Genomic DNA, 26,143 nt, shown 5'->3' with positions numbered 1-26,143 from the left:
TGTTCCAACTTTTTCTGGCTAGGGTTGAATACAGAAAAAAATGAAGGATGAGGTAAATAAACGACACTGTCACACAGGCTAACTCACAAGGTGTGACATATTGTGCTGGGGGCCAATAAAACATTATCTGTGGGCTGATAATGGCCCTCGAGCCACACTATGAACACCTTAGTAGTTTCACATAGATTTGGGGTGTCCAAATATATCATTCATTTTCTACCGCTTATCCTCACAAGGGTCGCAGGGGGTGCTATCCCAGCTGTCTTCGGGCGAGAGGCGGGGTACACCCTGGACTAGTCAACAGCCAATCACAGGGCACATATAGACAAACAACCATTCACACTCACATTCATACCTATGGACAATTTGGAGTCGCCAATTAACCTAGCATGTTTTTGGAATGCGGGAGGAAACCGGAGTACCCGGAGAAAACCCACGCATGCACGGGGAGAACATGCAAACTCCACACAGAGATGGCCGAGGGTGGAATTGAACCCAGGTCTCCTAGCTGTGAGGTCTGCGCGCTAACCACTCGACCGCCGTGCAGCCCCAAATATAAACATATGCTAAAAAATTAAAGGATGCAAAAGACACTATTGATATTTCTGTAAAACCAACCCGTGTAGATGTGATATATAGTATATATCAATAAAAAATACCCTTCATAAAATTCATATACAGTGGTATGAAAAAGTATCTGAACCTTTTGGAATTTCTCACATTTCTGCATAAAATTGTTTGCATGTTATCCTCATTAAAATATGAAACCCTATAAATGTTTGGGCGGTTTTATAGTTGAAGCAGACACTGTTTTTTCATTTGTGTGATTTTGACAAAGATCACATCACATTTGATGGTGATTTTTTTTTTTTTGCAGAAATGTGAAATTCCAAAAGGTTCACATACTTTTTCATACCACTGTAGGTGAAAAGGTGAATTATCGGTGTGAACTTCGATCTATGCTACTTGATTGTCTTCCCAGAAGAGTTGAAACTGTGTAAGCTACTAACAAGGACTAACAATATTTCAATCCTCACTCTTTTCAACTGCATACTTTCTTAACTGTTGGGTATTTTATAGAGGCCGAGTTATGAAAAATGAACACTACCTGAAAATAGAAGGTTGTGGTCTGCAGGAACACATTCTTGAAGGGTATTGAAACACTTCTGCCAGTCCGAATGTTGAACGGTCCTTGTGTTTTGGGAGGCAACCCGACTCCGTGTAACAGGAAGACGTATTCACCGCCAACTCCAGAGGACAGGTTGAGCTGGCCTCTGACGTCCCCCAGCTGATATGGCTCAAAACAAACCTCCACATTCACTTTTGAGCCTGTTTGGTTGCCTGGCAAAGCGGCCACACTCTTGTTCACAATGAAGGCTGGGCAGTCGGTCTGCGGAAAAGACAGAGAAACATAACATGGTACTTCTGAGTAACATTATTTATTAAATGCCGAAAACTATATTGTCCAACCTTGCATGCAAACTCTGTTTTGAAGTGTGAGTAGTTGAGGAACTTAATAGGAGCACTGTGACTGTTGCCCAGAGGAGCACTGAAGCGAGGGGTCTTCTCTGGCGCTTGAGGCAGAGCTCGGAGAAGAAGGCCATAGTGGAAGTAACCGAGGTCGTTACAAAATAGCGTCAGTCGAGATGTCATCTCGCCAACACGTAGAGGCTGGTAGTCGAAGGTTAGTGCACCCTAAAGAGAACATACAATGAGTTTTTAACCCTCCTCTTGTGTTTTACATTTTAATGCATACAAAGAATCACATAACATTTGTTTATTTCAGGCTTTTTGACTTTGTCAGAAAACTCTATTTCAACAAAATAAAACCAAAAAAAATTTGTTTACTACATTTTAAAATGGTCTAGTTGAAATTATGACCACTGTATTGTTAGGGTGGGTTTCGACCCGGTTATAATAATATGACTATAAAGCAATATTTTGAGCCACAACTGAAATCATAAGTGTCCAATTAGCCAACACAATGACAACCAGCTCCTTTTCTCATCATGTAAGCTTCAGGGGATTCTCATTTTGACCGCTTTTCCAGTATACCAGCAGAAAAACAACGTCCAGACATGTGAGGTGAATTCACTCATTTGATTGGCTGATTTCACATTTACAATTTGGATCATGGAAAAAAATGGCAAGAAGTACAGTGAACCAAGATCTGGACCCGTTCTGTTTTTTTTTTATTTCAGTTTATACTAAAGTTCTGTTGCTGAAAACAATAACTTTTTCTACCTTTTCTTGATATTAATATATGTATATGGGTCAAAATCCACTCGAAATTATAGATGTTTCTTTAGTGATTAATACTAAAATGAAAAAATAAATAAAACTAATTGATTTATGAGATATGTTCTATATCCCTCAGTAATAGCCAGGTAACAAAAGAACCTTCAATTTATTAATATGATTCCTTTGAGGTTCAGTTTACCATTTTTGGAAATTGAAATCGAGGGGTATAGTGACATATACATGTATGGGGGGGGGGGGTGCTGGAGCCCAGCTGTCTTCGGGCGGGAGAGGCGGGGTACACCCTGGACTGGTCGCCAGCCAATCACAGGGCACATATAGACAAACAACCATTCACACTCACATTCATACCTATGGACAATTTGGAGTCGCTAATTAACCTAGCATGTTTTTGGAATGTGGGAGGAAACCGGAGCACCCGGAGAAAACCCATGCATGCACGGGGAGAACATGCAAACTCCACACAGAGATGCCCGAGGGTGGAATTGAACCCTGGTCTCCTAGCTGTGAGGTCTGCGCGCTAACCACTAGACCACTACACCCACATTGTAGTGTATTTTATAGCTGATTTAATACATGGGTCAAAACCGACCCGTTAACATAAGAGATGATACCAGAAATCTAACACAAAAGGAAGGTTAAACGACTATTCTTGGGAAACACCAAAGCACAGTACCATGCATGCATTAGTTTACCTTTGACAGTCCTGGCACCATGTGTTGGCTTGGGGCACTGATGTCAGGGCATTTACAGTCAATAGCGAGGCAGATTGCTGTGCTCAGTGGGTTCTCCACTTCAATGGTGGCCGAAGTTTTCTCACGGATATTAGTCTCCAGTTCTATGGTGTACAAGTCTACCGGAACAGTCGCCTTGAAATTAAGGATGTAGAACAAGTATTCGTTCGACTCCTCGTTCTGAAATGTCACCTGTGAAGACAGAATACAGTCATGGGCTAAGGTTTTTGAGAATTACACAAATATTAATTTCCATAAAATCTGCTTTCTCAATTGTTCATTCATTCATTCATTTTCTACAGCTTATCCTCACGAGGGTCGCAGGGGGTGCTGGAGCCTATCCCAGCTGTCTTCAGGCGAGAGGCGGGGTACACCCTGGACTGGTCGCCAGCCAATCACAGGGCAAATACAGACAAACAACCATTCACACTCACATTCATACCTATGGACAATTTGGAGTCGCCAATTAACCTAGCATGTTTTTGGAATGTGGGAGGAAACCGGAGTACCCGGAGAAAACCCACGCATGCACGGGGAGAACATGCAAACTCCACACATAGATGGCCGATCACAGTGTGGAATCGAACTCGGGTCTCCCAGCTGTGAGACCTGCATGCTACCCACTCGTGCAGCCATGTCTCAATAGTTCATTCATTCATTCATTCATTTTCTACCACTTTCCCTCACAAGGGTCGCGGGGGATGCTGGAGCCTATCCCAGCAATCTTCAGGTGAGAGGCGGGGTACACCCTGGACTGGTCACCAGCCAATCACAGGGCACATATAGACAAACAACCATTCACACTCACATTCATACCTATGGACAATTTGGAGTCGCTAATTAACCTAGCATGTTTTTGGAATGTGGGAGGAAACCGGAGTACCCGGAAAAAAAACCATGCATGGAGAGAACATGCAAACTCCACATGCCTGATGATGGAATCGAACTCGGGTGTCCTAGCTGTGAGGCCTGCATGCCACCCACCCATGTCTCAATTGTTATCATGGCAATTTGTATATACTCCAGACCGTTAAGGCGAACGGCAATTGCAAATTCCCTCTTCATAATCCCCAAAACACTTTTTTCCACTGCATTTCAACCCTGCCACAAAAGGACCAGCTAACATCATGTTTGATTTACAAACTGGAAGCGTTAAAATGACGGTTGTGGTTCAAATTCTTGATTTTCCTTTTATCCACCATGGTTACCTTCTAGGAAAGAGGTGCAGTCATCATTGCTTGGTGCATGAAAAGATATTGCTGCTAATAAGATTGCAAGTAAATCAAACATTTATCATCATAATCATGGACCTGCCAGGTTCAGTTGCACAAGAAAGTCCAACAAGGACAGTCTCCAAAAGTTGATTCAACTGCAGGATTAGGGAAACCAGTGCAGTGCTTGCTCAGGAACGGCAGCAGGGAAATGTGGATGCATTGACTCACATAGTGAGTAGAAGAAGATCTTTCGGAAGATGGCTTATTGTCAAGAAGGGTAGCAAAAGAAGCATCATTTCTCCAAGAAAAACATGAGGGACAGACTGCTAATGACTCCTGAAAACTGGGGTAAGGTCATTTTTTCTGATTAATTCCCTTTTTTCTGATTAATTCCCTGGATGCAGAGGAGTTCTGCATCCAGAAATCATTCATGTGTTGTGCTTCTTTTGGGTCCGTGACCAAGGAACTCCTTAGACCTTAATCCCATTGAGGACTCATGGTCAGGTCTCAAAAAGCGGGTGGAAAAACAAACACTTTAAAAATTCCGACAAACTCCAAGCATTGATTATGCAAGAACGGGCTGCCAACAGTCAGGATGTGGCCCGGCCCAGAAGTAAAGTGACACGGTACCATGGTGAATTGAAAAAGAAAGGTCAACACTGAAAGCATTAACTTAATTAACTTGATATAACGATCAGTAAAAGCCTGTGACAAGTATGAAATGCTTGTAATTATACTTCAGCATCTAAGAAAACATCTAACATCTAAGAAAAATATGAGAAAACACCGAAGAAGCAAACTTTATGAAAAACAATACTTTCATTCATTTCATTTCATTTTGGCTTTGCTCAAACCTTAGCATTGAATTGACCCTCTTTGTAGGTGTAAAAATGAATCTTGTAGTCCTTCTTGGACAGAGCAGGGACATCAATGTAGTCACAACCCTTCAGAGATACCGTAGAATCTGGATTGTCAGGTTTCAGGAACTCTATTGCGACAAGGAACCTGGCAACATAGCAACACAGGATTGGACTCATCATTAACCTTAGTTTGATTTTTTTTTTTAAATCATGAAATAAAAAAAAATGTTGATTAATTTTTTTTTTATTATGGAAAGCAGGAAGTGAACAAATGTAACAGTTACTGATTGTAAAAGTACCAGATGGAGGGGTAGGAAGGAAGAAAAAAGGCAGGAAAAAATGGAAACAGAAATGAATAACATGCTATTTAATAAGGTAGTATCTTGTCAAGGTAGTCTTGACCCAGTCATGATGTGCTATACATATCACTATATTGACACTTACTATGGTACCCATTATGTCATTGGATGGTCATATCACCTTGTACTTCGGTATGTGACAAAATAAAAAAAAATTTTTTTTAACTATATAGGAAAGCAGGAAGTGAACAAATGTAACAGTTACTGATTGTAAAAGTACCAGATGGAGGGGTAGGATTTAATAAGCTTTGCTTCTTCCTACTCCTTTTGGACATGTGGAACTGTGAACTGATTATGTGATGCATTCAAGTGCAATCTGATGCATGTTCAAACAAAATAAAACCATTACCATTACCAAAAACAGGGCAGTGTATATTCTAGGAAGCATGTTATTCTGATTAAATATAATATGTGGCAAATATATGGTGCACATTTTGTAGTTGTAGTAGTTTGGGTGCAATACGACAACCCAGCAATCCATAGCTAACTGTGGAAAATGTGAATAAAGAGTTGAAGAGAAATGTGATTACCGTTTCTGCTTTGAGAGCCAGTTGGTCACAGGAAGTATCTGTGTGTAATGGGTCTTGGCGGGCAGTTCATGTACAATAGTGTTCTCCAGTTTAGGAGCTTCAGCGGTTCCTTGTAGCGTGTACAACATGCCAGTCCCATTGGGAAATGAGAAAAATACTGATCCCTGTAGATATAAAAGAGGTACACAGTTAATGCACAAGGTGGCATGTTTACTTTGAAACCTTTTAACAAACTTTTTTCAGTCTACTTATAATTAAGTACTCTTACTGTTACGTCGTTCCTGAAGCCGCCTAAAAATATATCACTATTATTAAGATTGCGTCTTCAGCCAATCAGAGAACTTGGGTGGGCGGGTGTTAAGAGCACTTAAAGCAATGAGGTTTGGCTAAGGTTTAGTAAGATTGCGTCTTCAGCCAATCAGAGAACTTGAGTGGGCGGGTGTATAGAGCACATAAGCAATGAGAATTGGCTAAGGTTTAGTAAGATTGCGTCTTCAGCCAATCACAGAACTTAAGTGGGCGGGTGTTTACTAAGGTTTCGTAAGATTGCGTCTTCAGCCAATCAGAGAACTTGGGTGGGCGGGTGTTTTAGAGCACATCCAAAGTGCCGGGTAGTAAATACAGCATAACGAGAGATGGCGAGTGAGGAGGACTCCAGTGAGAAGACAAAGTTTGCCTGAATGGAAGTACAGACCCTACTTTAACCTCGTTGTACATTATGTCCCCGAAAAAAAAAACTTTGTCCACGTCTTGTGTGAGCAACTAAAACCTAATGGTACCCGTGTTTGATGTCCTGCTAATGGGGCGTAGCAGGGGCTAGTAATGCAACAGTGACTTTTTACTATCGTATTTTCTGGACTATAAGTCGCTCCGGAGTCGCACAAGGCCAAAAATGCATAATTAGGTAGAAAAAAACATACATAAGTAATTTATTTTCCAAACTACTTGACCAAAACAGACATTACGTCCTCTTGGAAGGCAAGTTCTAACAATAAAAGAATAGAGAACAGGCTGAACAGGTGTAAGATATGCTAACATAATGGTTATTCAGCTACACAAAAAATATAAACATGAACAGAAAAGAATATATCACTATATTGACACTTACTATGGTACCCATTATGTCATTGGATGCTCATATCACCTCCTACTTTGGTACGTGACAAAAATAAAAAAAAACTTAAAACTATATTAGGAAAGCAGGAAGTGAACAAATGTAACAGTTACTGATTGTAAAAGTACCAGATGGAGGGGTAGGATTTATTAAGCTTTGCTTCTTCCTACTCCTTTTGGACATGTGGAACTGTGAACTGATTATGTGATGCATTCAATTGTAATCGGATGCATGTTCAAATGAAATAAAACCATTACAAGCATCAAAAAGTGAATAGCTGTGGGTAAGTTAGATATGATTTGATCATTGGGTTAAACCGTTTGCGCTCCTTTACCAAGTGTTTCTTTCCGTCAGTAGTCATGGTGAGTGGCATGTAGGTTATGTCATATGGGGCGGACTGCTGGGGTTCCAAAGCCACAGAAGGTGCAGCTCTCCATTGCTTGCCTTTGATAACAGGTCGAATGCTGCAACGTTGGTTCGTGGGGTTGGCCACGTACAGTGTCTGAGTGTGAGAACAACGCACTGGGCAAATAAAAGTCACCATCTGGAGAAGTGGAGAGAAGAAAACAAGGTGAACAATGTAAAAGTGATACATGTTTTGTTCACTACCGCGTTACAAGTATGCGTTACAATAAAAGAAATGATAAAAAAAAAACCTCTCTGATGTAGGATGTTGCAATGCAGGATCCTGTCACAGTGAGAGTAATGGGTGAAGAGAAGCCCTCTATGTAGCAAGATAAGTTTTCATATCTTGAGTCATTATTCAAGGTCTTTGGCGCGAATGTCAGTTCCACAGGAACCTCCATTCCAGGTTGGATAGAGCCTTTAGTTGGTGTGAGGGACAACTCTGGAGGAAAGTCTTCAATTTTCCATTGGAATCTGTTTATTTGTTTGGAAAAAAAATACAAATCAATCAAACACATGCAACTGAAAAGATACTTTTTTTCTGTCAGGTGAAAATGGCGTATTATCAATTGTAGAAAATTAACTACCAGTACACGAAATTCAGAAGTCATTCTTACCGGGCGCAAAGTTCCCCCGTGTTCATCATGACAACTTTCTTTTTGGCTTGGCAATGCTGGACAATTGCTCCGAATCCCACGTGGTCCTGATCCAGACGTACTTCTACACCCTAAAAGAATCAATTAGAATTGACTGTAAATGTAATTTCACCAAACAATTACAGATTCAAACAACTTTAAAATTGGTTGCTTGTGTCTGTTGTGTATAAAACCCGAACTGAAATCACTTTCAGCCTGCGTGTGTATCGACATTTTGTGAGATGCAAAGGTGTCTCACAAAGACAGATGACATAATAGAAAACGGTTCAACTAAAATTAAAAATAATTAAGACTGAATTAGGCTGCACGGTGGGCGAGTGGTTGGCTCGCATGTCTCACAGCTAGGAGACCCGAGTTCAATTCCAACCTCAAGCCATCTCTGTGTGGAGTTTGCATGTTCTCCCCGTGGTTTTCTCCGGGCACTCCGTTTTCCTCCCACATTCCAAAAACATGCGACTCCAAATTGTCCATAGGTATGAATGTGAGTGTGAATGGTTGTTTGTCTATATGTGCCCTGTAATTGGCTGGCGACCAGTCCAGGGTGTACCCCGCCTCTCGCCCGAAGACACAATGTGAACTAAAAGTATTTGTGTGTTATTTTTCAGATGTTGTTTGTCACACGGTAATGGTAATGGTTTTATTTCATTTGAACATGCATCAGATTACAATTGAATGCATCACATAATCAGTTCACAGTTCCACATGTCCAAAAGGAGTAGGAAGAAGCAAAGCTTATTAAATCCAACCCCTCCATCTGGTACATTTACAATCAGTAACTGTTACATTTGTTCACTTCCTGCTTTCCTAATATAGTTTAAGTTTTTTTTAACTGTTATTTTTGTGTTATTTTTACGTTACCATAGTAACTGTCAATATAGTGATATATATAGCACATCATGACTGGTTCAAGACTCTTCATCCTTGTATTTAGCAAACATCAACTGCTGACATAACGGAAAAACGAAAGCGACACTAATTGAAAATCAGAAATATGGCGTAATGTCCAGGATGTGAGTTATACGAATATTTTTTTTCTAATCTAATAATTTCTAAACGTAACAACATGAACACCCATAGCTTAACATTTGCTTAAGAGTTCAGTATGGCACCTCTGCATCAAATCCGGTCTATAGCAATATGAACAATATGCTGTTTTTTTGGGGGGGGGGTTTCCATGAAGAAAATAATTAAATTCAAGAATTAATGAAGAAAGTGGCCCCCAGCCTCATGAAGCAGAAATATGAAAAGGAGCAGAATTAAGAGGGACCATCTTGGCACAACAAGCCTCTGCATGGTATGTACCATGACAAATATTATTTGATTGGAATTGTACCTTACAACATCCCTGAATGGTCACCAAAGGGTGCGAATAGCCCTGAATCCCAGCCAGCAGATCTGCAGTAAAGGGCGGAATGCGTTGATAGGGCGTGAACCGGATCTCGATAATACATGAGCCGCCATTAGCATTAATGTACTGCTGGCCTGCTGGGCTGATGGACAGAGTCTAGATGTGGAAAAAACAGAGTACAGGTCATCCTCAACTGTAAGCTGTCTACTGCTTATTACTGTGTTGTATGCTCCATACCTTAGGGTCTAAAGGTGTTTTAGTTTCCATCTGCAAAGTGAAAGGAAGGCCCAGAACACTCTGGTTGACCAGGTGAACTCGTTTTATCGCTTTTTGGCCAAGTAACACAGTTCCAAGTTTCACTTTCTGCGACTTGGGAGCCAATACTTCCAGCTACAACAAAATGATACAAATATGTATTAACCGATGAAGCTCAATAAATCATAAAGTTTAATAAATAAATTATAGAAAGGTTCATGTTCGGAATAGCTGAGATGGCTTGACTGCAGCACAGTTTGTACCTTCATTTCAATGCCTTGTCCTAAAATGTCCACTTGTTCTTTAATGCAGCTGTTCAGTACAAAGATGAGTTTTTCGTGGTAACGCCGTGGCTCTCGGGGATAAAAGGTGATAGGAATATTCACCACAGCATCAGGAGATAACACATCTGCTTTAAAGTCGATCTCCAGGAAAGCACATTTTTTGAACTGGCACTTGACACTGAGGAAATGAATGGGACGTTTTAAAATCGGGGTTATTTTGTAAAGCTCCAAGGAAAAAAAAAAATTATAATACCGTATTTTCTGGACTATAAGTCACTAAGTTCAGGTAGGGCTTAACAAGAAGAAACTGATGTTTAGGTTGGTCACCTGTCCAGACACAGTCTCAAGTTCCTGTTTTTTTAATGCATAACATTAGACACATGCAATCCAGAAAATGATATGTAAATGTTACAAAAAAAATGGGCTAATAAATTGACAATAAAAGCAAAAATACTGCGAATTTCAGAAAACAACAGATGGAATGATACAGCACTCTACAAGAAGCATTGACGTCTGTAAAATTAAATAATAAAAAAATATATATCCAAAAATTGTTAACTATAATGATGAAAATGGTAATATTAATAATGATTATTCATTCATTTTCTACTGCTTTTTCCTCACAAGGGTCGCGGTGGTGCTGGAGCCTATCCCAGCTGTCTTTGGGTGAGAGGCGGGGTACACCCTGGACTGATCGCGAGCCAATCACAGGGCACATATAGACATAATGATGATTATAATGATGGTAACAATGATAAAGATTATAACAATAATGATAATAATGATAATGATAATAACAATAATAATATTACAATGATAATAACAGGCATGAACATGATTATATCTTGCAAAAAGGGGTAGGCATTTATAAGCTTTTGCTTCAGCCTAGGGCAGCACGGCGGTCGAGTGGTTAGCGCGCAGACCTCACAGCTAGGAGACCAGGGTTCAATTCCACCCTCGGCCATCTCTGTGTGGAGTTTGCATGTTCTCCCTGTGCATGCGTGGGTTTTCTCCGGGTACTCCGGTTTCCTCCCACATTCCAAAAACATGCTAGGTTAATTAGCGACTCCAAATTGTCCATAGGTATGAATGTGAGTGTGAATGGTTGTTTGTCTATATGTGCCCTGTGATTGGCTGGTCACCAGTCCAGGGTGTACCCCGCCTCTCGCCCAAAGACAGCTGGGATAGGCTCCAGCACCCCCGCGACGCTTGTGAGGAAAAAAGCGGTAGAAAATGAATGAATGAATGCTTCAGACTTTTGGGCTTGTGATCAGATAGATGAATACAAATGTAAACAATGGAAAGTTAGATTTTGATTGATGTAAGACATGCACTGTAATGTTTCATATATTTGCCCAAATAAAAAAATAAAAAAAAGTCGCTCCAGAGTATAGGTAGTATTAGGTATTAGGTAGAAAAAAACATACATAAGTCGCGATGGGGTATAAGTCGCATTTTCCGCTGATAATTTATTTTACAAACTACTTGACCAAGGCAAGTTCTAACATAGGTGTAAGATATGCTAACACAATGGTTATTCAGCTACATGAAAAATAAACATAAACAGAAAAGGTGTTCATTGTTTATGTAACATAAACATTTTTTTTCTTTTATAAGTCGCTCTGGAGTATAAGTCACAGGAATAGCCAACCTATGAAGTCCAGAAAATACGGTATACTTCATAATAAAGCATGCGAATACAGTATGATGGAACAACTCACCTGATGTCCCTGCTGCCTTTATTCTTTATCACTAGACTGTGGGTGGCTGGAGTCATGCCGGGACAAAACAGAAAATGTGTGCCAAAGTTGTACTTTTTGAAAGAGAATTCCAGGTCGGGGGTCACACCACGACCCTCTAAAGTCATGGTAAACGATGCACCGTTATTCACCTGAATTGAAGAAGACAAGACAAAGGAGATGCGTAAACATTCATTTAAGCAACAAATCAAATCAACTTTATTTGTATAGCACTTTTCCTGCAAAGACATGCAACACAAAGTGCTTTACAGAATTAAAAAAAATTACCACAATTAAAAAGGAAAAACGAAGAAACAAAAGAAAGCCCCTCCCTCCAACCCTCCATACTAGACACACACACACACACACCCACACACAATCACACATAGTAGGGAGACATGGCATGGCACTGAGGATCAAGGAAATGCCACCTTTGGGGCCGTCCACACTGGGAGTGTCCACACCCCCCGACTCCGACAGACGGGCGGACCCCCACATTAAAAAGAGGAACCCCCAGCCGGCCGGGTCGAAGGGACCCCAGGGATGGCACCACCTCAGCAGACCCGACACAGCCCCCAGTGTGGAGGACCCCCACTGAGGAAACACTGGAGTTAAAAGCTAAAGACTAAAAGCATAAAATAGGACTAAAAAGATAAAAACATAAGAAAAGTTTAAAAATATTAGTTAAAAGCCTGATTAAAAAGGTGTGTCTTTCATCTTTTTTTAAAAAAAATATCAACAGTCTCCGCAGTCCTGAGGCTCTCCGGCAGGCTGTTCCACAAGTGGGGGCTATAGTGGCTAAATGCTGCCTCACTGTGGGTTTTCGTTCTGGGTTTTGGTATTGTTAAAAGGCCAGTGTCGGAGGACCGCAGGGTCCACGGGGGTTGATATGAAGTTCTCTCTTAAGTAAACTGAAATGTTCTATAAAACAGTAACCTAAGACACTTGCTGACTGAGCAATTGTCTGACAGGTTGTGTTTTACCTTGATAGTCAGTCTGACATCTTTGAGGGTGCAAGTGTTCTGCGGAGAAAAGAAGACTGAAGACTGCAGCTGCTCCCCGACAGCTATCATAGCATTTTTGGGATTTGTTACGAGGGTTTGAAGCAGCTCACTCGGTCCTTCCAGCTCAAAGTTCACATCCATATTGTATTTCCCGGTATTGGATACCAGGATATTAAAGGTAGCTTGCTCTGAAATGCCCACCTATAGCGGACAGACACAGGTCAATGTCTTTTAAGTGCTTTTCAGTGTATGGTTACAATTTCATATACATCTTTTATGTAAGGATCGACCCGATATTTACATGTTTTCGGCCGATACGTGCATGGGTTCGCCGATGTATTTTTCCACCGCATGATTTACAGTCAGGCATCCGCCGGGGCAGCTTTGTGTTTAAGAAAGCTGAATTCTACTGTGTTCAGTGTTTATATTTCAATAAATATTTGTTTAAACATGAGACTTGGAATATTTATCATGGTAATTTTTTCATGTAAATTTGAGTATCGGCCACAAATATCGGCCCAAAGCAAAATCGGCCATCGGCTGAGGGTGATGGAAAAAAATCGGTATCGGCATCAGCCCCCCAAAAAAAACATATCGGTCGATCCCTACTTTTATCACATACTACAGTATTAATTGGCCCTGTACCCTAGAAACCGACCATGAATGATACGGGAAAAAAGGCCGAAATGATACTGTGTCAAAGCCCAGGGCAGTGATACTGATAAAATATAGAGTTTAACCATGTCCAGTATCAGCCCCCATAGCTGTCCACTCAGAGCGCGCTGCTCTGGTATCGTGCCCGTGATACTGACACTTGGGGGCATGATACCTGGCCTGATACCAGACAAACCATGTGATAACCTATAAATATAGGTTATAATTATAGGTTATCACATGTAGACCGATGAGACCGATACTGGCACCTTCGGTCTCGGGCTGATACTAACACTTGGGGGCATGATACCGGGCCTGATACCAGACAAACCATGTGATGATCTTATTATCACATACTATTTAATCATGAGCTTATTATCACGTACTATTTAATCAAAAGACCATTTTGTTTCCAGAAAATGTTCAGTTTATTACATGTATTATATCTAAACAGTGTAAACACAATAATTGCAAAAATATTTCAACAATAATATTTTATCAACAGTTTTATCAATGTCTGACAATTAAAGTTCCATTAATCAAGTTTGGGTTTTTTGGTGACTGGAGAAGCACTAGGCACTCTCTGATTGGTTGTTTCACGGCCACGATACCAGAGCAGCACGCTCTGAGTGGACAGCTACGGGGGGCTGATACTGGACATGGTTAAACTCTATATTTTATCAGTATCACTGCCCTGGGCTTTGACACAGTATCATTTCGGCCTTTTCCCGTATCATTCATGGGCGCTTTCTAGGGTACAGGGCCAATTAATACTGTAGGATGTGATAATGATGTGTGTCAATGCAAACAAATGCTTACCTTTCCAAAGTCTAAAGTTTCTAAAACGTCAGTACTGAGCTCTCTGAGGCCACCATCTGAATTTTCCACTTGAACAGAAGCAGTCATTATAACACAAGCCGCCTTACAAGGAAGAATAAGTGGCTGTGACTTCCTCTTCACCTTCAGGGTTAACCTGAAGCTCACGCAGCCTTCTCGACAAGGACTGAAGGACACTGACAACGGCAGCCTGCACCAAATATCTCACTTGTAAAATGGATTTATTTAATGTACGTATTTTTAAAATCAAATCAGTTCAATTCACAGTAATTCACCTGTCTTTGGCTGCCACTGTGCCACTCGAGGGCTGCAAAATGAGTCTGGATTGCTGGTCATCACAGAGTAATGATGGCTGCACAACAGTGAAGTGAAAGGGTTCCTCCTCGCCATTCACTAGATCCACGCTTTGTGACACAGTATCGCCTGCAGATACCATAGAAACAATGTGGTGATACGCAAAACACTTTATTATATAATATACAAATACTGCAACGCAGACTGTGTATCTGACGTACCAACAAGTTGTTCTCCAAAGTCAATGTGAGACTTGTCAAAGTAGAGAAGCGGTTCCCTCATAATGCCCACGCATAGGAAAGGAATAGACAGTGACAGAGTCTCGATCACAAAGCTCCAGTATGACTCCACGTCATCCACCTGCTCAGCCACATATTTAAAGCACACCTATTTACAAAAAATACAATAAGTTATGCCGTGTAGATCCTTCCTGAAAGCAAGAGATACTGAGCTCCAATCATTATGACAAAGGCAGGAAAAAATGGAAACAGAAATTAATAACATGATATTTAATAAGGTAGTCTTGACCCAGTCATGATGTGCTATATATATCACTATATTGACAGTTACTATGGTACCCATTATGTCATTGGATGCTCATATCACCTCCTACTTCGGTATGTGACCAAAAAAAAAACAAAAAAAAAAATTAACTGCATTAGGAAAGCAGGAAGTGAACAAATGTAACAGTCACTGATTGTAAAAGTACCAGATGGAGGGGTAGGATTTAATAAGCTTTGCTTCTTCCTACTCCTTTTGGACATGTGGAACTGTGAACTGATTATGTGATGCATTCAATTGTAATCTGATGCATGTTCATTAATTCATTAATTCATTCATTTTCTACCGCTTATCCTCACGAGGGTCGTGGGGGTGCTGGAGCCTATCCCAGCTGTCTTTGGGCAAGAAGCGGGGGTACACCCTGGACTGGTCGCCAGCCAATCACAGGGCACATACAGACAAATAAAACCATTACCATTACCATTATCATTACCATAGTACCAAGAGATGTTGTAGTACCTAGAGGTGTCTATGCGACGATTCGATTTTCGAGGAGTCTGATTTGACCATCACCCTCTTGGCGAATCGTATAAAAATGTCATATGATCAAGATCGTACCATTCTGAATGCACGGGGGTGCCCACGGCTGCTGCTCAGGATAAATTTTTTACATAGAATGTCTTAGTTTTGCTTTCTGTGGTACTAAATAAATACTGTTGGTACTGTTGGTACTGTTGTTGCACACCTACCGTTCGACTGGTTTAGGCTTTTTCTTTGAAGTGGAAAAAGTCATAAATGAGAACGGTTTATTAGCAGTGATCCCCTTTAGTTGTACTATAGAGTACAGTCTATGGACTAAATCTAACAAATCAGATTCAACAACAGTGTGAATACTTAGTCAAAACACTGGAAACACTATAGGTGTGCTTGTACGATATAGTAGTAAAGATTTTGGGTTATGTATTGGAAAATCATTGTATAAACAGCTGGCAACAAAAATGAATACACCTCACAGGGAACCTGTCCAAAATTTTGTGTGAGCGCCATTGTTATCTAGTACTGCCTTAAACTACATGGGCATGGAATTGACCAGAGCTGCACAGGTTGTTGCTGAAATTGTTGTAAGACACCTCATGCTCTTCCAGTTTCCTCTTGGTGCTTAACTGGGTTCAGGTCTGGAAACATACTTGGCCGTACATCACCTTGACCTTTAGCTACATGCTCGTTTGAGGTCATGACCCCATTAGAAAACTGTCATGCAGCACAATTTCCAAAAGAGGGGATCATACTATGATGTACAACACATGTATTGCAATTACAGTAATTCATTCATTCATTCATTTTCTACCGCTTTTCCTCACAAGGGTCGCGGGGGTGCTGGAGCCTATCCCAGCTGTATTCAGGCGAGAGGCGGGGTACACCCTGGGCTGGTCGCCAGCCAATCACAGGGCAGCAATTACAGTAATTTCTCACTCAATTAACCACAGCTGCCCAGTGCCTGGTAGCACTCATGCAGCCCCATGACACTACCACCACTGTATTTTACCATCAATATGACAGTGTATTTGTACTCTTTGAGTAATTGTTAGTGGATAGTATATTTATACAAGCTGTCCATTGAGTCGTGTGCTGACTCCTGAAATATGAGGCGTGTATCACAATTTGTAAGATACTCCAAAAATAGCAATAATAGCAGTTTAGTGACTTGCGTTGTGATTTGATTACCTTTGACTTCTCTCCAGGCAGAACAGTTCCACATGGGGTTATGCAAGTAAACAGACTGGTACCAGTGTCCTCACATCGCCACTCATATGAGTAGGGTTCACTGGTTGGATTCAAAACAGTAAAAGATCTGCACAAGGAACATGCAAAACACACATCAGAATCAGAATCAGAATCAGAAATGGTATGATCAAACACATACTAGGAATTTGTTTTGGTGAAGTTGGTGCAGACACATCTATTGAAAAAATGGAAATCCAAAATTTACAGAATAAACAGTATAAATATATGTACACAGTCTGTTTTTTTTTTGTTATTGCGAAAGTGCAGTCTGATTGTTTTTCCTAAGAGTCCAAACATATGAGCCAAATTCAATGTCTTTAAGTCAACTACTCGATATGGTACTTTTTACCTTACCGTATTGTCGGTGTAGAGAGACCAATGGTGATGAATTCTATCACTCTTATGTTCGGGTTTAAATAATTCCGGAATGCGGAGTTGCGGCGGTGAGCACTTATGTAGTCTGAATCCTCAAGGTCAAAGTGATAATATGGTAGGATGCTGTTGCCACAAATTGAGATACATGGTGGATCACTTTCCTCTTCCAAATTGGGAATACTGGAAAATAAATATGTGAATAAACACAAATAATTGTCAATTTGAAATGTTTTACAGTACCATTTTCGTAGAGAGATACATTTATTTTTCCTTCAGGTACGCAGTCAACTGTCGAAATAAACACAATGTCAAATATGCCATGTACCTCCTATATGGCAATCACGATAAAGCAACAACACTAAACCCTCATTTTAGGTGGAATCACGACAAATTTCAACGGATATACACGTCTGTCCCTAATAACAGTATAAAATACCCTTTTTGACTTTTTTATTAGATGCCAAATTACCTGCAGAGCAATATGCCCTTGAACAGGCCTGCCTCCAACGGTGAAAAGTGAATGCAGAAGCTCTGAGTAGCACCAGGCAAAATGGATCCAAAACTGGGCTCCACACTGAAAGGAGGCTTCTGCATGCAATCAGGCATCTCGTTGGCCAGACTGCTGTCTGGCTTTTCTTCAGTAAAGGCCGTTGAGGACGTGTTACTTGGTTCAAGAGAGAGGGTCTCATCTGTAACTCCAAGGCAAAGTTCACATTAATATATATAGTGGATACTTGGATATTCATAAGGTGTTTTTTTTACACAGAAAACACATCTCAGGCGGCACGGCAGTCGAGTGGTTAGCACGCAGACCTCACAGCTAGGAGACCAGGGTTCAATCCCACCCTCGTTTGCATGTTTGCATGCGTGGGTTTTCCCTCCCACATTCCAAAAACATGCTAGGTTAATTGCCGACTCCAAATTGTCCATAGGTATGAATGTGAGTGTGAATGATTGTTTGTCTATATGTGCCCTGTGATTGGCTGGTGACCAGTCCAGGGTGTACCCCGCCTCTCGCCCGAAGACAGCTGGGGTAGGCTCCAGCACCCTCGTGAGGAAACGCAGTAGAAAATGAATGAATGAAAACACATCTCATTTGCCAGAAGTAGGTAATATTGTTTCAATTTTTTCATCGCGGGGGTGCTGGAGCCTATCACAGCTGTCTTCGGGCAAGAGGCGGGGTACACCCTGGACTGGTGGCCAGCCAATCACAGGGCACATATAGACAAACAACCATTCACACTCACATTCATACCTATGGACAATTTGGAGTCGCTAAGTAACCTAGCATGTTTTTGGAATGTGGGAGGAAACCGGAGTACCCGGAGAAAACCCACGCAGGCACGGGGAGAACATGCAAACTCCACACAGAGATGGACGAGGGTGGAATTGAACCCTGGTCTCCTAGCTGTGAGGTCTGCGCGCTAACCTCTCGACCGCCGTGTCGCCCTGTATAATTTTTGTAAAAAAAAAAAAAAGGCTGGAAAGCACATGATTAATATTCATAATGGATTAATATTCTGCATTATACGTTGGTAGTGTATTGTCTGTTTTTATGCACCCATTGTGTTGCTGTGTTTGTAATTATTTTGCAACCCCTCTGCCATGTGTACGTGCAGCCCACATTTTCTGTACTGCGAACAACACGGACAGTCCAGCACAGAAAAATATGGCCAACGAGCAATGGCTCCAATTCGAATCATAAAAGTATGATTAGATGATGAATTTAATGTGAGGCTGGAAAGGGCGCTAAAAGGAAAATTGGTGATCCAGGAAGCGGCAAGAATGTCCCACAAATGCCCCAAAAATGATGCAACTTACATGTTAAGTTAACATCAAGTGAAAATAATAAATGAATGTTACCTTCTTGGCTTTGCTCATCTGAGCTGTTGCTGGGATCCATCGAGATTTGCCAGGAAAATTCCAGTTTCACAATGCCGACATTACTTATTTGCACACTGCACGCATGAGAAATAGTTATGTCGTAAAATGTGGATTGGTGTGAATTTGCAATGAAACAACAGAAAAAAAGCCTGACTTACTTTTCAGTGCTGGTTTTGTAAGCCAACGTGTCTTTAAACTTAATGGTTTCTGTGTTACTGCTGAAATTGACAAAGTCACAAACTGCACTGATAAGCAAACCCAATTCCCATTCTGAGCCTTTGACTACAGAGCAGCAGGGTTCATCATATGATTTGATCATCTGAAAGTAAACAAAAAGGTACATATGTATGTACATCAATACTTTGCTTTGGATCATACATGTCAATACGACATACTTTATTCTTTGCCGTTTGTTGTGTCTGCGTCCGTGAAGCCTGCAATGTCTTCTTTTGGTTATCCCAGTCAGGAACTTGATCCAGTGGCTGCTGGAACGTCACCTGACAAAGCTTGCATGTCATGAGCTGTTTTGCGAGTGTCACTGGTACTTTGGAGCAGAAGACGGCGGTCACTTCTTTAGAGCATCCGGCATGGAGGTGTCCCACCTGTAGGCACGATATACAGTGCATGATACACACACACACACACACACACACACACACACACACACACATATATATATATATATATATATATATATATATATATATATATATATATATATATATATATATATATATATATATATATATATATATATATATATATATATATATATATATATATATATATATATATATATATATATATATATATATATATATATATATATATATATACTGATTATATATATATAATCAGTAATATATATATACTGATTAATGATTAATCACCTTTAGCAACTGTGTCTGAAATATACCCCTTTTAGCTGTATTTAATGTAGGGAATGCTATATATATATATATATATATATATATATATATATATATATATTAAAGGTGATTAATCATGATTAGTTAAAAACTGATTAAATCATTTGACAGCTTTTGACACTTCTTACCTGTGGGGAAATGATGACATTGGGATCATCAAAGGGCCACTCAAACCTCACCACTTCACTGCTGCTGTGGTTGGTCATGGTGAAACTCTTCTGTACAGGACAATCTACATCGCAGTCCCCAAAATTGAGCAATTCGTAATTATCTGTGGAAACATAAAACATTTTGTATTTGCCACAAATAAATCAAAAATGACTGGTCGTGATGAAACACTCAACATGTGTGCTTTATTAAGGTAAGTACTCACAAACAATGATAAAAACAAAAAATATAAATATTTGTAACACATGGGAGATCTTCATAATGCTTCAATATATTTTCAACACCCAAATAGGGAAAATTCACATTTTGGAATGCATTGGTTGGATGAGCATGAGGAAGGGCGGAAGAAACACAGTTTGGGTGCCAGTGTTCATTGAGCTATGACAGAGATGTCTTTTCTCACACTTCAGTAAGCTAACAATAAATCCTCAAAAAAGAAATATCTCACAGGAAATGACAGTGTTTAATCCTTTGCCATCCCTGCAACAACACTTCCGTGTTCAGACGGGATGTTTGCATTGGAAATGTAAATTTAGAACAGCACATTTGTTGAGTTTCTGGTACGACTATTTATTTATAGGACTACTGCACCTAGTGCTTCCTTCCGAGTACCAGTACTCAAATGTTAGCATTCGAATGTTAGCAATTTATTTAAAAAAAATTAGCTTAATAACCATCACCGATCTGAAAACTTAGTATAACTTTTTTTACAACCATCAATTTTCTTTTCTCCATTTCCTCTCTGGGTTCCGTAGTAAACCACTCATTTGTAATTGTTTTATTTCATTTAAACATGCATCAGATTACCATTGAATGCATCACATAATCAGTTCACAGTTCCACATGTCCAAAAGGAGTAGGAAGAAGCAAAGCTTATTAAATCCTACCCCTCCATCTGGTACTTTTACAATCAGTAACTGTTAGATTTGTTCACTTCCTGCTTTCCTGACATAGTTTAAGTTTTTTTTAAATGTTATTTTTGTGTTATTTTTTACGTTACCATAGTAACTGTCAATATAGTGATTATATATATATATATATATATATACAGTGAAGAAAATAAGTATTTGAACACCCTGCTATTTTGCTATTTCTCCCACTTAGAAATCATGGAGGGGTCTGAAATTTTCATCGTAGGTGCATGTCCACTGTGAGAGAGATAAACTAAAAAGAAAAATCCAGAAATCACAATGCATGATTTTTTAACAATTTATTTGTGTGATACAGCTGCAAATAAGTATTTGAACACCTGTGTATCATCTAGAATTCTGACCCTGAAAGACCTGTTAGTCTGCCCATTAGAAGTCCACCTGCACTCCATGTATCATCCTGAATCAGATGCACCTGTTTGAGGTCGTTAGCTGCATAAAGACACCTGTCCACCCCATACAATCAGTAAGACTTTAACTTGTAACATGGCGAAGACCAAAGAGCTGTCCAAAGACACCAGAGACAAAATTGTACACCTCCACAAGGCTGGAAAGGGCTACGGAGCAATTACCAAGCAGCTTGGTGAAAAAAGGTCCACTGTTGGAGCTATCATTAGAAAATGGAAGAAGCTAAACATGACGGTCAATCTCAATCGGAGTGGAGCCCCATGCAAGATATCACCTCGTGGGGTCTCAATGATTCTAAGAAAGGTGAGGAATCAGCCCAGAACTACACGACAGGACTTGGTCAATGACCTGAAAAGAGCTGGGACCACCGTTTCCAAGGTTACTGTAGGTAATACACTAAGACGTCATGATGTGAAATCATGCATGGCACGAAAGGTTCCCCTGCTTAAACCAGCACATGTCAAGGCCCGTCTTAAGTTTGCATATGACCATTTGGATGATACAGAGGAGTCATGGGAGAAAGTTTTATGGTCAGATGAGACCAAAATAGAACTTTTTGGTCATAATTCCAATAAGCGTGTTTGGAGGAAGAAGAATGAAGAGTACAATCCGAAGAACACCATCCCTACTGTGAAGCATGGGGGTGGTAGCATCATGCTTTGGGGGTGTTTTTCTGCACATGGGACAGGACGAGTGCACTGCATTAAAGAGAGGATGACTGGGGCCGTGTATTGTGAGATTTTGGGGAACAACCTCCTTCCCTCTGTCAGAGCATTGAAGATGGGTCGTGGCTGGGTCTTCCAACACGACAACGACCCGAAGCACACAGCCAGGAAAACCAAGGAGTGGCTCCGTAAGAAGCATATCAAGGTTCTAGCATGGCCCAGCCAGTCTCCAGACCTGAACCCAATCGAAAATCTTTGGAGGGAGCTCAAACTCCGTGTTTCTCAGTGACAGCCCAGAAACCTGACTGATCTAGAGAAGATCTGTGTGGAGGAGTGGGCCAAGATCCCTCCTGCAGTGTGTGCAAACCTGGTGAAAAACTACAGGAAACGTTTGACCTCTGTAATAGCAAACAAAGGCTACTGTACCAAATATTAACATTCATTTTCTCAGGTGGTCAAATACTTATTAGCAGCTGTATCACACAAATAAATTGTTAAAAAAATCATGCATTGTGATTTCTGGATTTTTCTTTTTAGTTTATCTCTCTCACAGTGGACTTGCACCTACGATGAAAATTTCAGACCCCTCCATGATTTCTAAGTGGGAGAAATAGCAAAATAGCAGGGTGTTCAAATACTTATTTTCTTCACTGTATATATATATATATATATATATATATATATATATATATATATATATATATATATATATATATATATATATATATATATATATATATATATAGCACATCATGACTGGTTCAAGACTCTTCAAATCTTCGTCTCAAATGGACGACACGTTACGTCCGCATTCAATGTTCTTCCTTTATGCTCAATCACCAAGCCATAAACATGGAGGCACATGCGTAGCAAGCGAATAGCACTGCCAAAACTTTAATTGACTATTTTGATTGGAAATATTACTTATTACTTATTATATTATTATTTTGGACCCACTCTTCGTTTCCCTTGGCTTACCTTCCACATCATGGTTCTTATCACATTCCAGAAGCGGCCTGCTGATGTTGTCCAGAGTGATGATATCTTGGTAAGTCTCTCCAGATACTTGTACAATTGCGTTGCTGTACTGGTTGCCCTCCACTCGCAGTAAAATCTGTTCCTCCATACTCAATGGTTCGTCAGAGGAGAAGGTGACCTCCAATGCCACCCGCTGAGTAACACCCAGTCTTAGGCTCGCTCTGTGTACTAACTGGAGCTCTGTTGGAGGGAACATCTGAATCAAGACTGATGTAAACAGTGTCAATAAGTCAATAAGGACAGATTAAATACCGAGTAGTAGCAATAATTAGTTGAGACAGTCTTGAATAGGAACTACAGTAAGTCTATAGCAACTTTTGCTGATTTGAACCAAATTATAATGCAGAAGAAAAATGGTTTTACCTGAATCTGTTGTGTCCTCCAATTGGGAGAAGTGGATAGCACCGCTACTGTTATCAGGAGCTGGTCTCACAGTTAACACATTGTGTTTATCCGTCATCTCAATCTGGACCTTCAAATATCACAAATTGGGAAAGTGTATATGGAGGCTTTTCAGTTTGGCTTAATAATGACATCAATAATGATTGGAGGCTAGCGTGCAGACCTCACAGCTAAGAGACCAGGGTTCAATTCCACCCTCAGTCATCTCTGTGTGGAGTTTGCATGTTCTCCCCCGTGCATGCGTGGGATTTCTCCGGGTACTCCGGTTTCCTCCCACATTCCAAAAACATGCTAGGTTAATTAGCGACTCCAAATTGTCCATAGGTATGAATGTGAGTGTGAATGGTTGTTTGTCTATAGTATGTGCCCTGTGATTGGCTGGCAACCAGTCCAGGGTGTACACCGTCTCTCGTCCGAAGACAGCTGGGATAAGCTCCAGCACCCCCCGCGACCCTTGTGAGGAAAAGCTGTAGAAAATGAATGAACGAATGAATGATTGGAGGCTGCACGGCGGTCGAGTGGTTAGCACACAGGCCTCACAGCGAGGAGTCCAGTGTTCAATTCCACCCTCGGCCATCTCTGTGTGGAGTTTGCATGTTCTCCCCGTGCATGTGTGGGTTTTCTCCAGGTACTCCGGTTTCCTCCCACATCCAAATTGTCCATAGGTATGAATGTGAGTGTGAATGGTTGTTTGTCTATATGTGCCCTGTGATTGGCTGGCCACCAGTCCAGGGTGTACCCCGCCACACACATTCTCACAATGTGTTCCTCTCACATTCCAAAAACATGCTAGGTTAATTGGCAACTTGTTTGTCTATATGTGCCCTGTGATTGGCTGGGATAGGCTCCAGCACCCCCAGTGAGGATAAGCAGTAGAAAATGAATGAATGAATGAATAATGATTGGAAGTATTGATTCTATTTCAAACCGATACCAATAACTTTCCGCTTCTCAAGACCGATATGAAACCAATAACTGTAGTTTGGGCACACCTGAAGGTAAGAAGGACTTGAACAAATTTGGAGTTGACCAACTATACCTGTTGATTTTTAAGCAAATACCACGACATTACTACTACCACATACGTACTCTAGGATTCCGGGTGGTTTCATTGTGTTTTGACCTGGGGCCTCATCTACATCTGATTAAAAGTCTGCAAATGTGCATACAGACAATAATATTCAGACCTATGCACATATTCACACAATTTGCGGTTTATAGAGTCCACCTTGAGAAGTGTGCGTATCAAACTCAGCCTCAAGTTACGTCCTCTCTCTCTACTTCAACATAGAAAGTCAATACAAACTGACTTAAGTAGATTTTCCTTTTGTGGATGTGTTACTGCATAAAATCAGTATACAATATTTTTGTGTGTACTCATAATCAAGAAACTTTGTATTATCCTCACCTGAGCTGGCACGTTGCCATCATTTAGCAGCACCAAGGGAAGGGTATCCGCACGTCCTACCAACGTCCGCCTGAAGCGCAACACTGGATTTGATTCGCTATTTAACAGTGTCGGACGGACAATAGACAGGACTGGCAGACAGCCTTCACCCATGAGGTCAAACTCCAGGACCTTGGACTTTAAGTTTGTTGTCATTCTTTACCAAAGAGAGAATTCAATAATCAATATTAATATGTCACTTAAAAAGGGAGTTCAGATTTTTTTTTTTTTTACTTGAAGTCGTTTGAAATCTCCATTGGGAGTGTAGTGCATCAATTGTGACTTACCCGCCCCCCCTTACTTGTCCCGTAAGACAAATTCTGGTCAGATTTCAGTGATCACTATGCGCATATGCATTGCTGTGTATGTGATCCAAAGTGTTTACATGCAAAGTTGAAGACTGCTGAGACGGGAGAGTCTTCATCGGCTGTGGAACACATAAACAACAATGGACAGGCAACAGCGCGTAACTCTTTTGAACGCATATTGTTTTGAGAAGACACACTCTTTACTTAAGTGGCTCCAACAACAAACCAGAACTGTGTTCCTCAACACCAAAATCCAACCAGCACTCAGCTCACGGACGAAGTTGGTGGGTAAGTCATAGTTGATGCACTACTGATGGGGATGTCATACAACTTCATGTAAAAAAAATAAAAAATCCAAACTATCCATTTCAAACAGTTAACCCTTTAGACGGCAGAGTTTTTTTTTCAGGTTTGATATTACTTGAAAATGATTATAGATTATTATAGCATACTGTAAATTTGAAAAATCAACGGAATGACCAAAAGTTTATGATATGAGTAAATCTACTTCCATCATTCATCCACTTGTCACTTCATCTCCTGTCACTTACAGTGGCATCTCGAACAGCACTGCTAACTCAACAGCTATTATAAATCGCTGTTAATACACAAATAGAAACTAACTATCTATTATGCCTGTGAAAATTATCATTGGGGCTGCATGGAGGTCGAGTGGTTAGCGTGCAGACCTCACAGCTAGGAGACCAGGGTTCAATTCCACCCTCGGCCATCTCTGTGTGGAGTTTGCATGTTCTCCC

At 40.6% G+C, this 26,143-nt stretch overlaps 1 protein-coding gene across 3 annotated transcripts in view; it reads right to left on the bottom strand.

The window, feature by feature from the left end:
- Window positions 1–26,143, bottom strand: part of hydin (HYDIN axonemal central pair apparatus protein) — a 67,404-nt gene that overhangs the window by 822 nt on the left and 40,439 nt on the right. For 2 of the 3 annotated variants that reach the window (XM_058076250.1, XM_058076251.1), the window contains exons 66-91: window positions 25,039–25,234; window positions 23,592–23,700; window positions 23,169–23,408; window positions 20,149–20,291; window positions 19,487–19,693; window positions 19,250–19,410; window positions 19,071–19,165; window positions 17,677–17,896; window positions 17,187–17,387; window positions 16,773–16,899; window positions 14,768–14,933; window positions 14,528–14,675; window positions 14,235–14,442; window positions 12,741–12,962; window positions 11,740–11,909; window positions 9,998–10,196; window positions 9,717–9,869; window positions 9,465–9,635; window positions 8,093–8,202; window positions 7,727–7,949; window positions 7,405–7,614; window positions 5,957–6,120; window positions 5,062–5,212; window positions 2,955–3,185; window positions 1,471–1,695; window positions 1,109–1,390 (exon numbers count right to left, since the gene is read on the bottom strand). In XM_058076250.1, coding sequence (XP_057932233.1) covers window positions 1,109–1,390; window positions 1,471–1,695; window positions 2,955–3,185; window positions 5,062–5,212; window positions 5,957–6,120; window positions 7,405–7,614; window positions 7,727–7,949; window positions 8,093–8,202; window positions 9,465–9,635; window positions 9,717–9,869; window positions 9,998–10,196; window positions 11,740–11,909; window positions 12,741–12,962; window positions 14,235–14,442; window positions 14,528–14,675; window positions 14,768–14,933; window positions 16,773–16,899; window positions 17,187–17,387; window positions 17,677–17,896; window positions 19,071–19,165; window positions 19,250–19,410; window positions 19,487–19,693; window positions 20,149–20,291; window positions 23,169–23,408; window positions 23,592–23,700; window positions 25,039–25,234 — 4,732 coding nt within the window. The remainder of the gene's footprint in view (window positions 1–1,108; window positions 1,391–1,470; window positions 1,696–2,954; window positions 3,186–5,061; window positions 5,213–5,956; window positions 6,121–7,404; window positions 7,615–7,726; window positions 7,950–8,092; window positions 8,203–9,464; window positions 9,636–9,716; window positions 9,870–9,997; window positions 10,197–11,739; window positions 11,910–12,740; window positions 12,963–14,234; window positions 14,443–14,527; window positions 14,676–14,767; window positions 14,934–16,772; window positions 16,900–17,186; window positions 17,388–17,676; window positions 17,897–19,070; window positions 19,166–19,249; window positions 19,411–19,486; window positions 19,694–20,148; window positions 20,292–23,168; window positions 23,409–23,591; window positions 23,701–25,038; window positions 25,235–26,143) is intronic. The other variant, XM_058076252.1, reaches the window with a different exon arrangement.

Source organism: Doryrhamphus excisus, chromosome 6 (genome assembly GCF_030265055.1).
Source record: "Doryrhamphus excisus isolate RoL2022-K1 chromosome 6, RoL_Dexc_1.0, whole genome shotgun sequence".
Classification (NCBI taxonomy): Eukaryota; Metazoa; Chordata; class Actinopteri; order Syngnathiformes; family Syngnathidae; genus Doryrhamphus; species Doryrhamphus excisus.
Note: the sequence above shows the minus strand (reverse complement) of the source record. Positions and strands in the feature narration are given on the sequence as shown.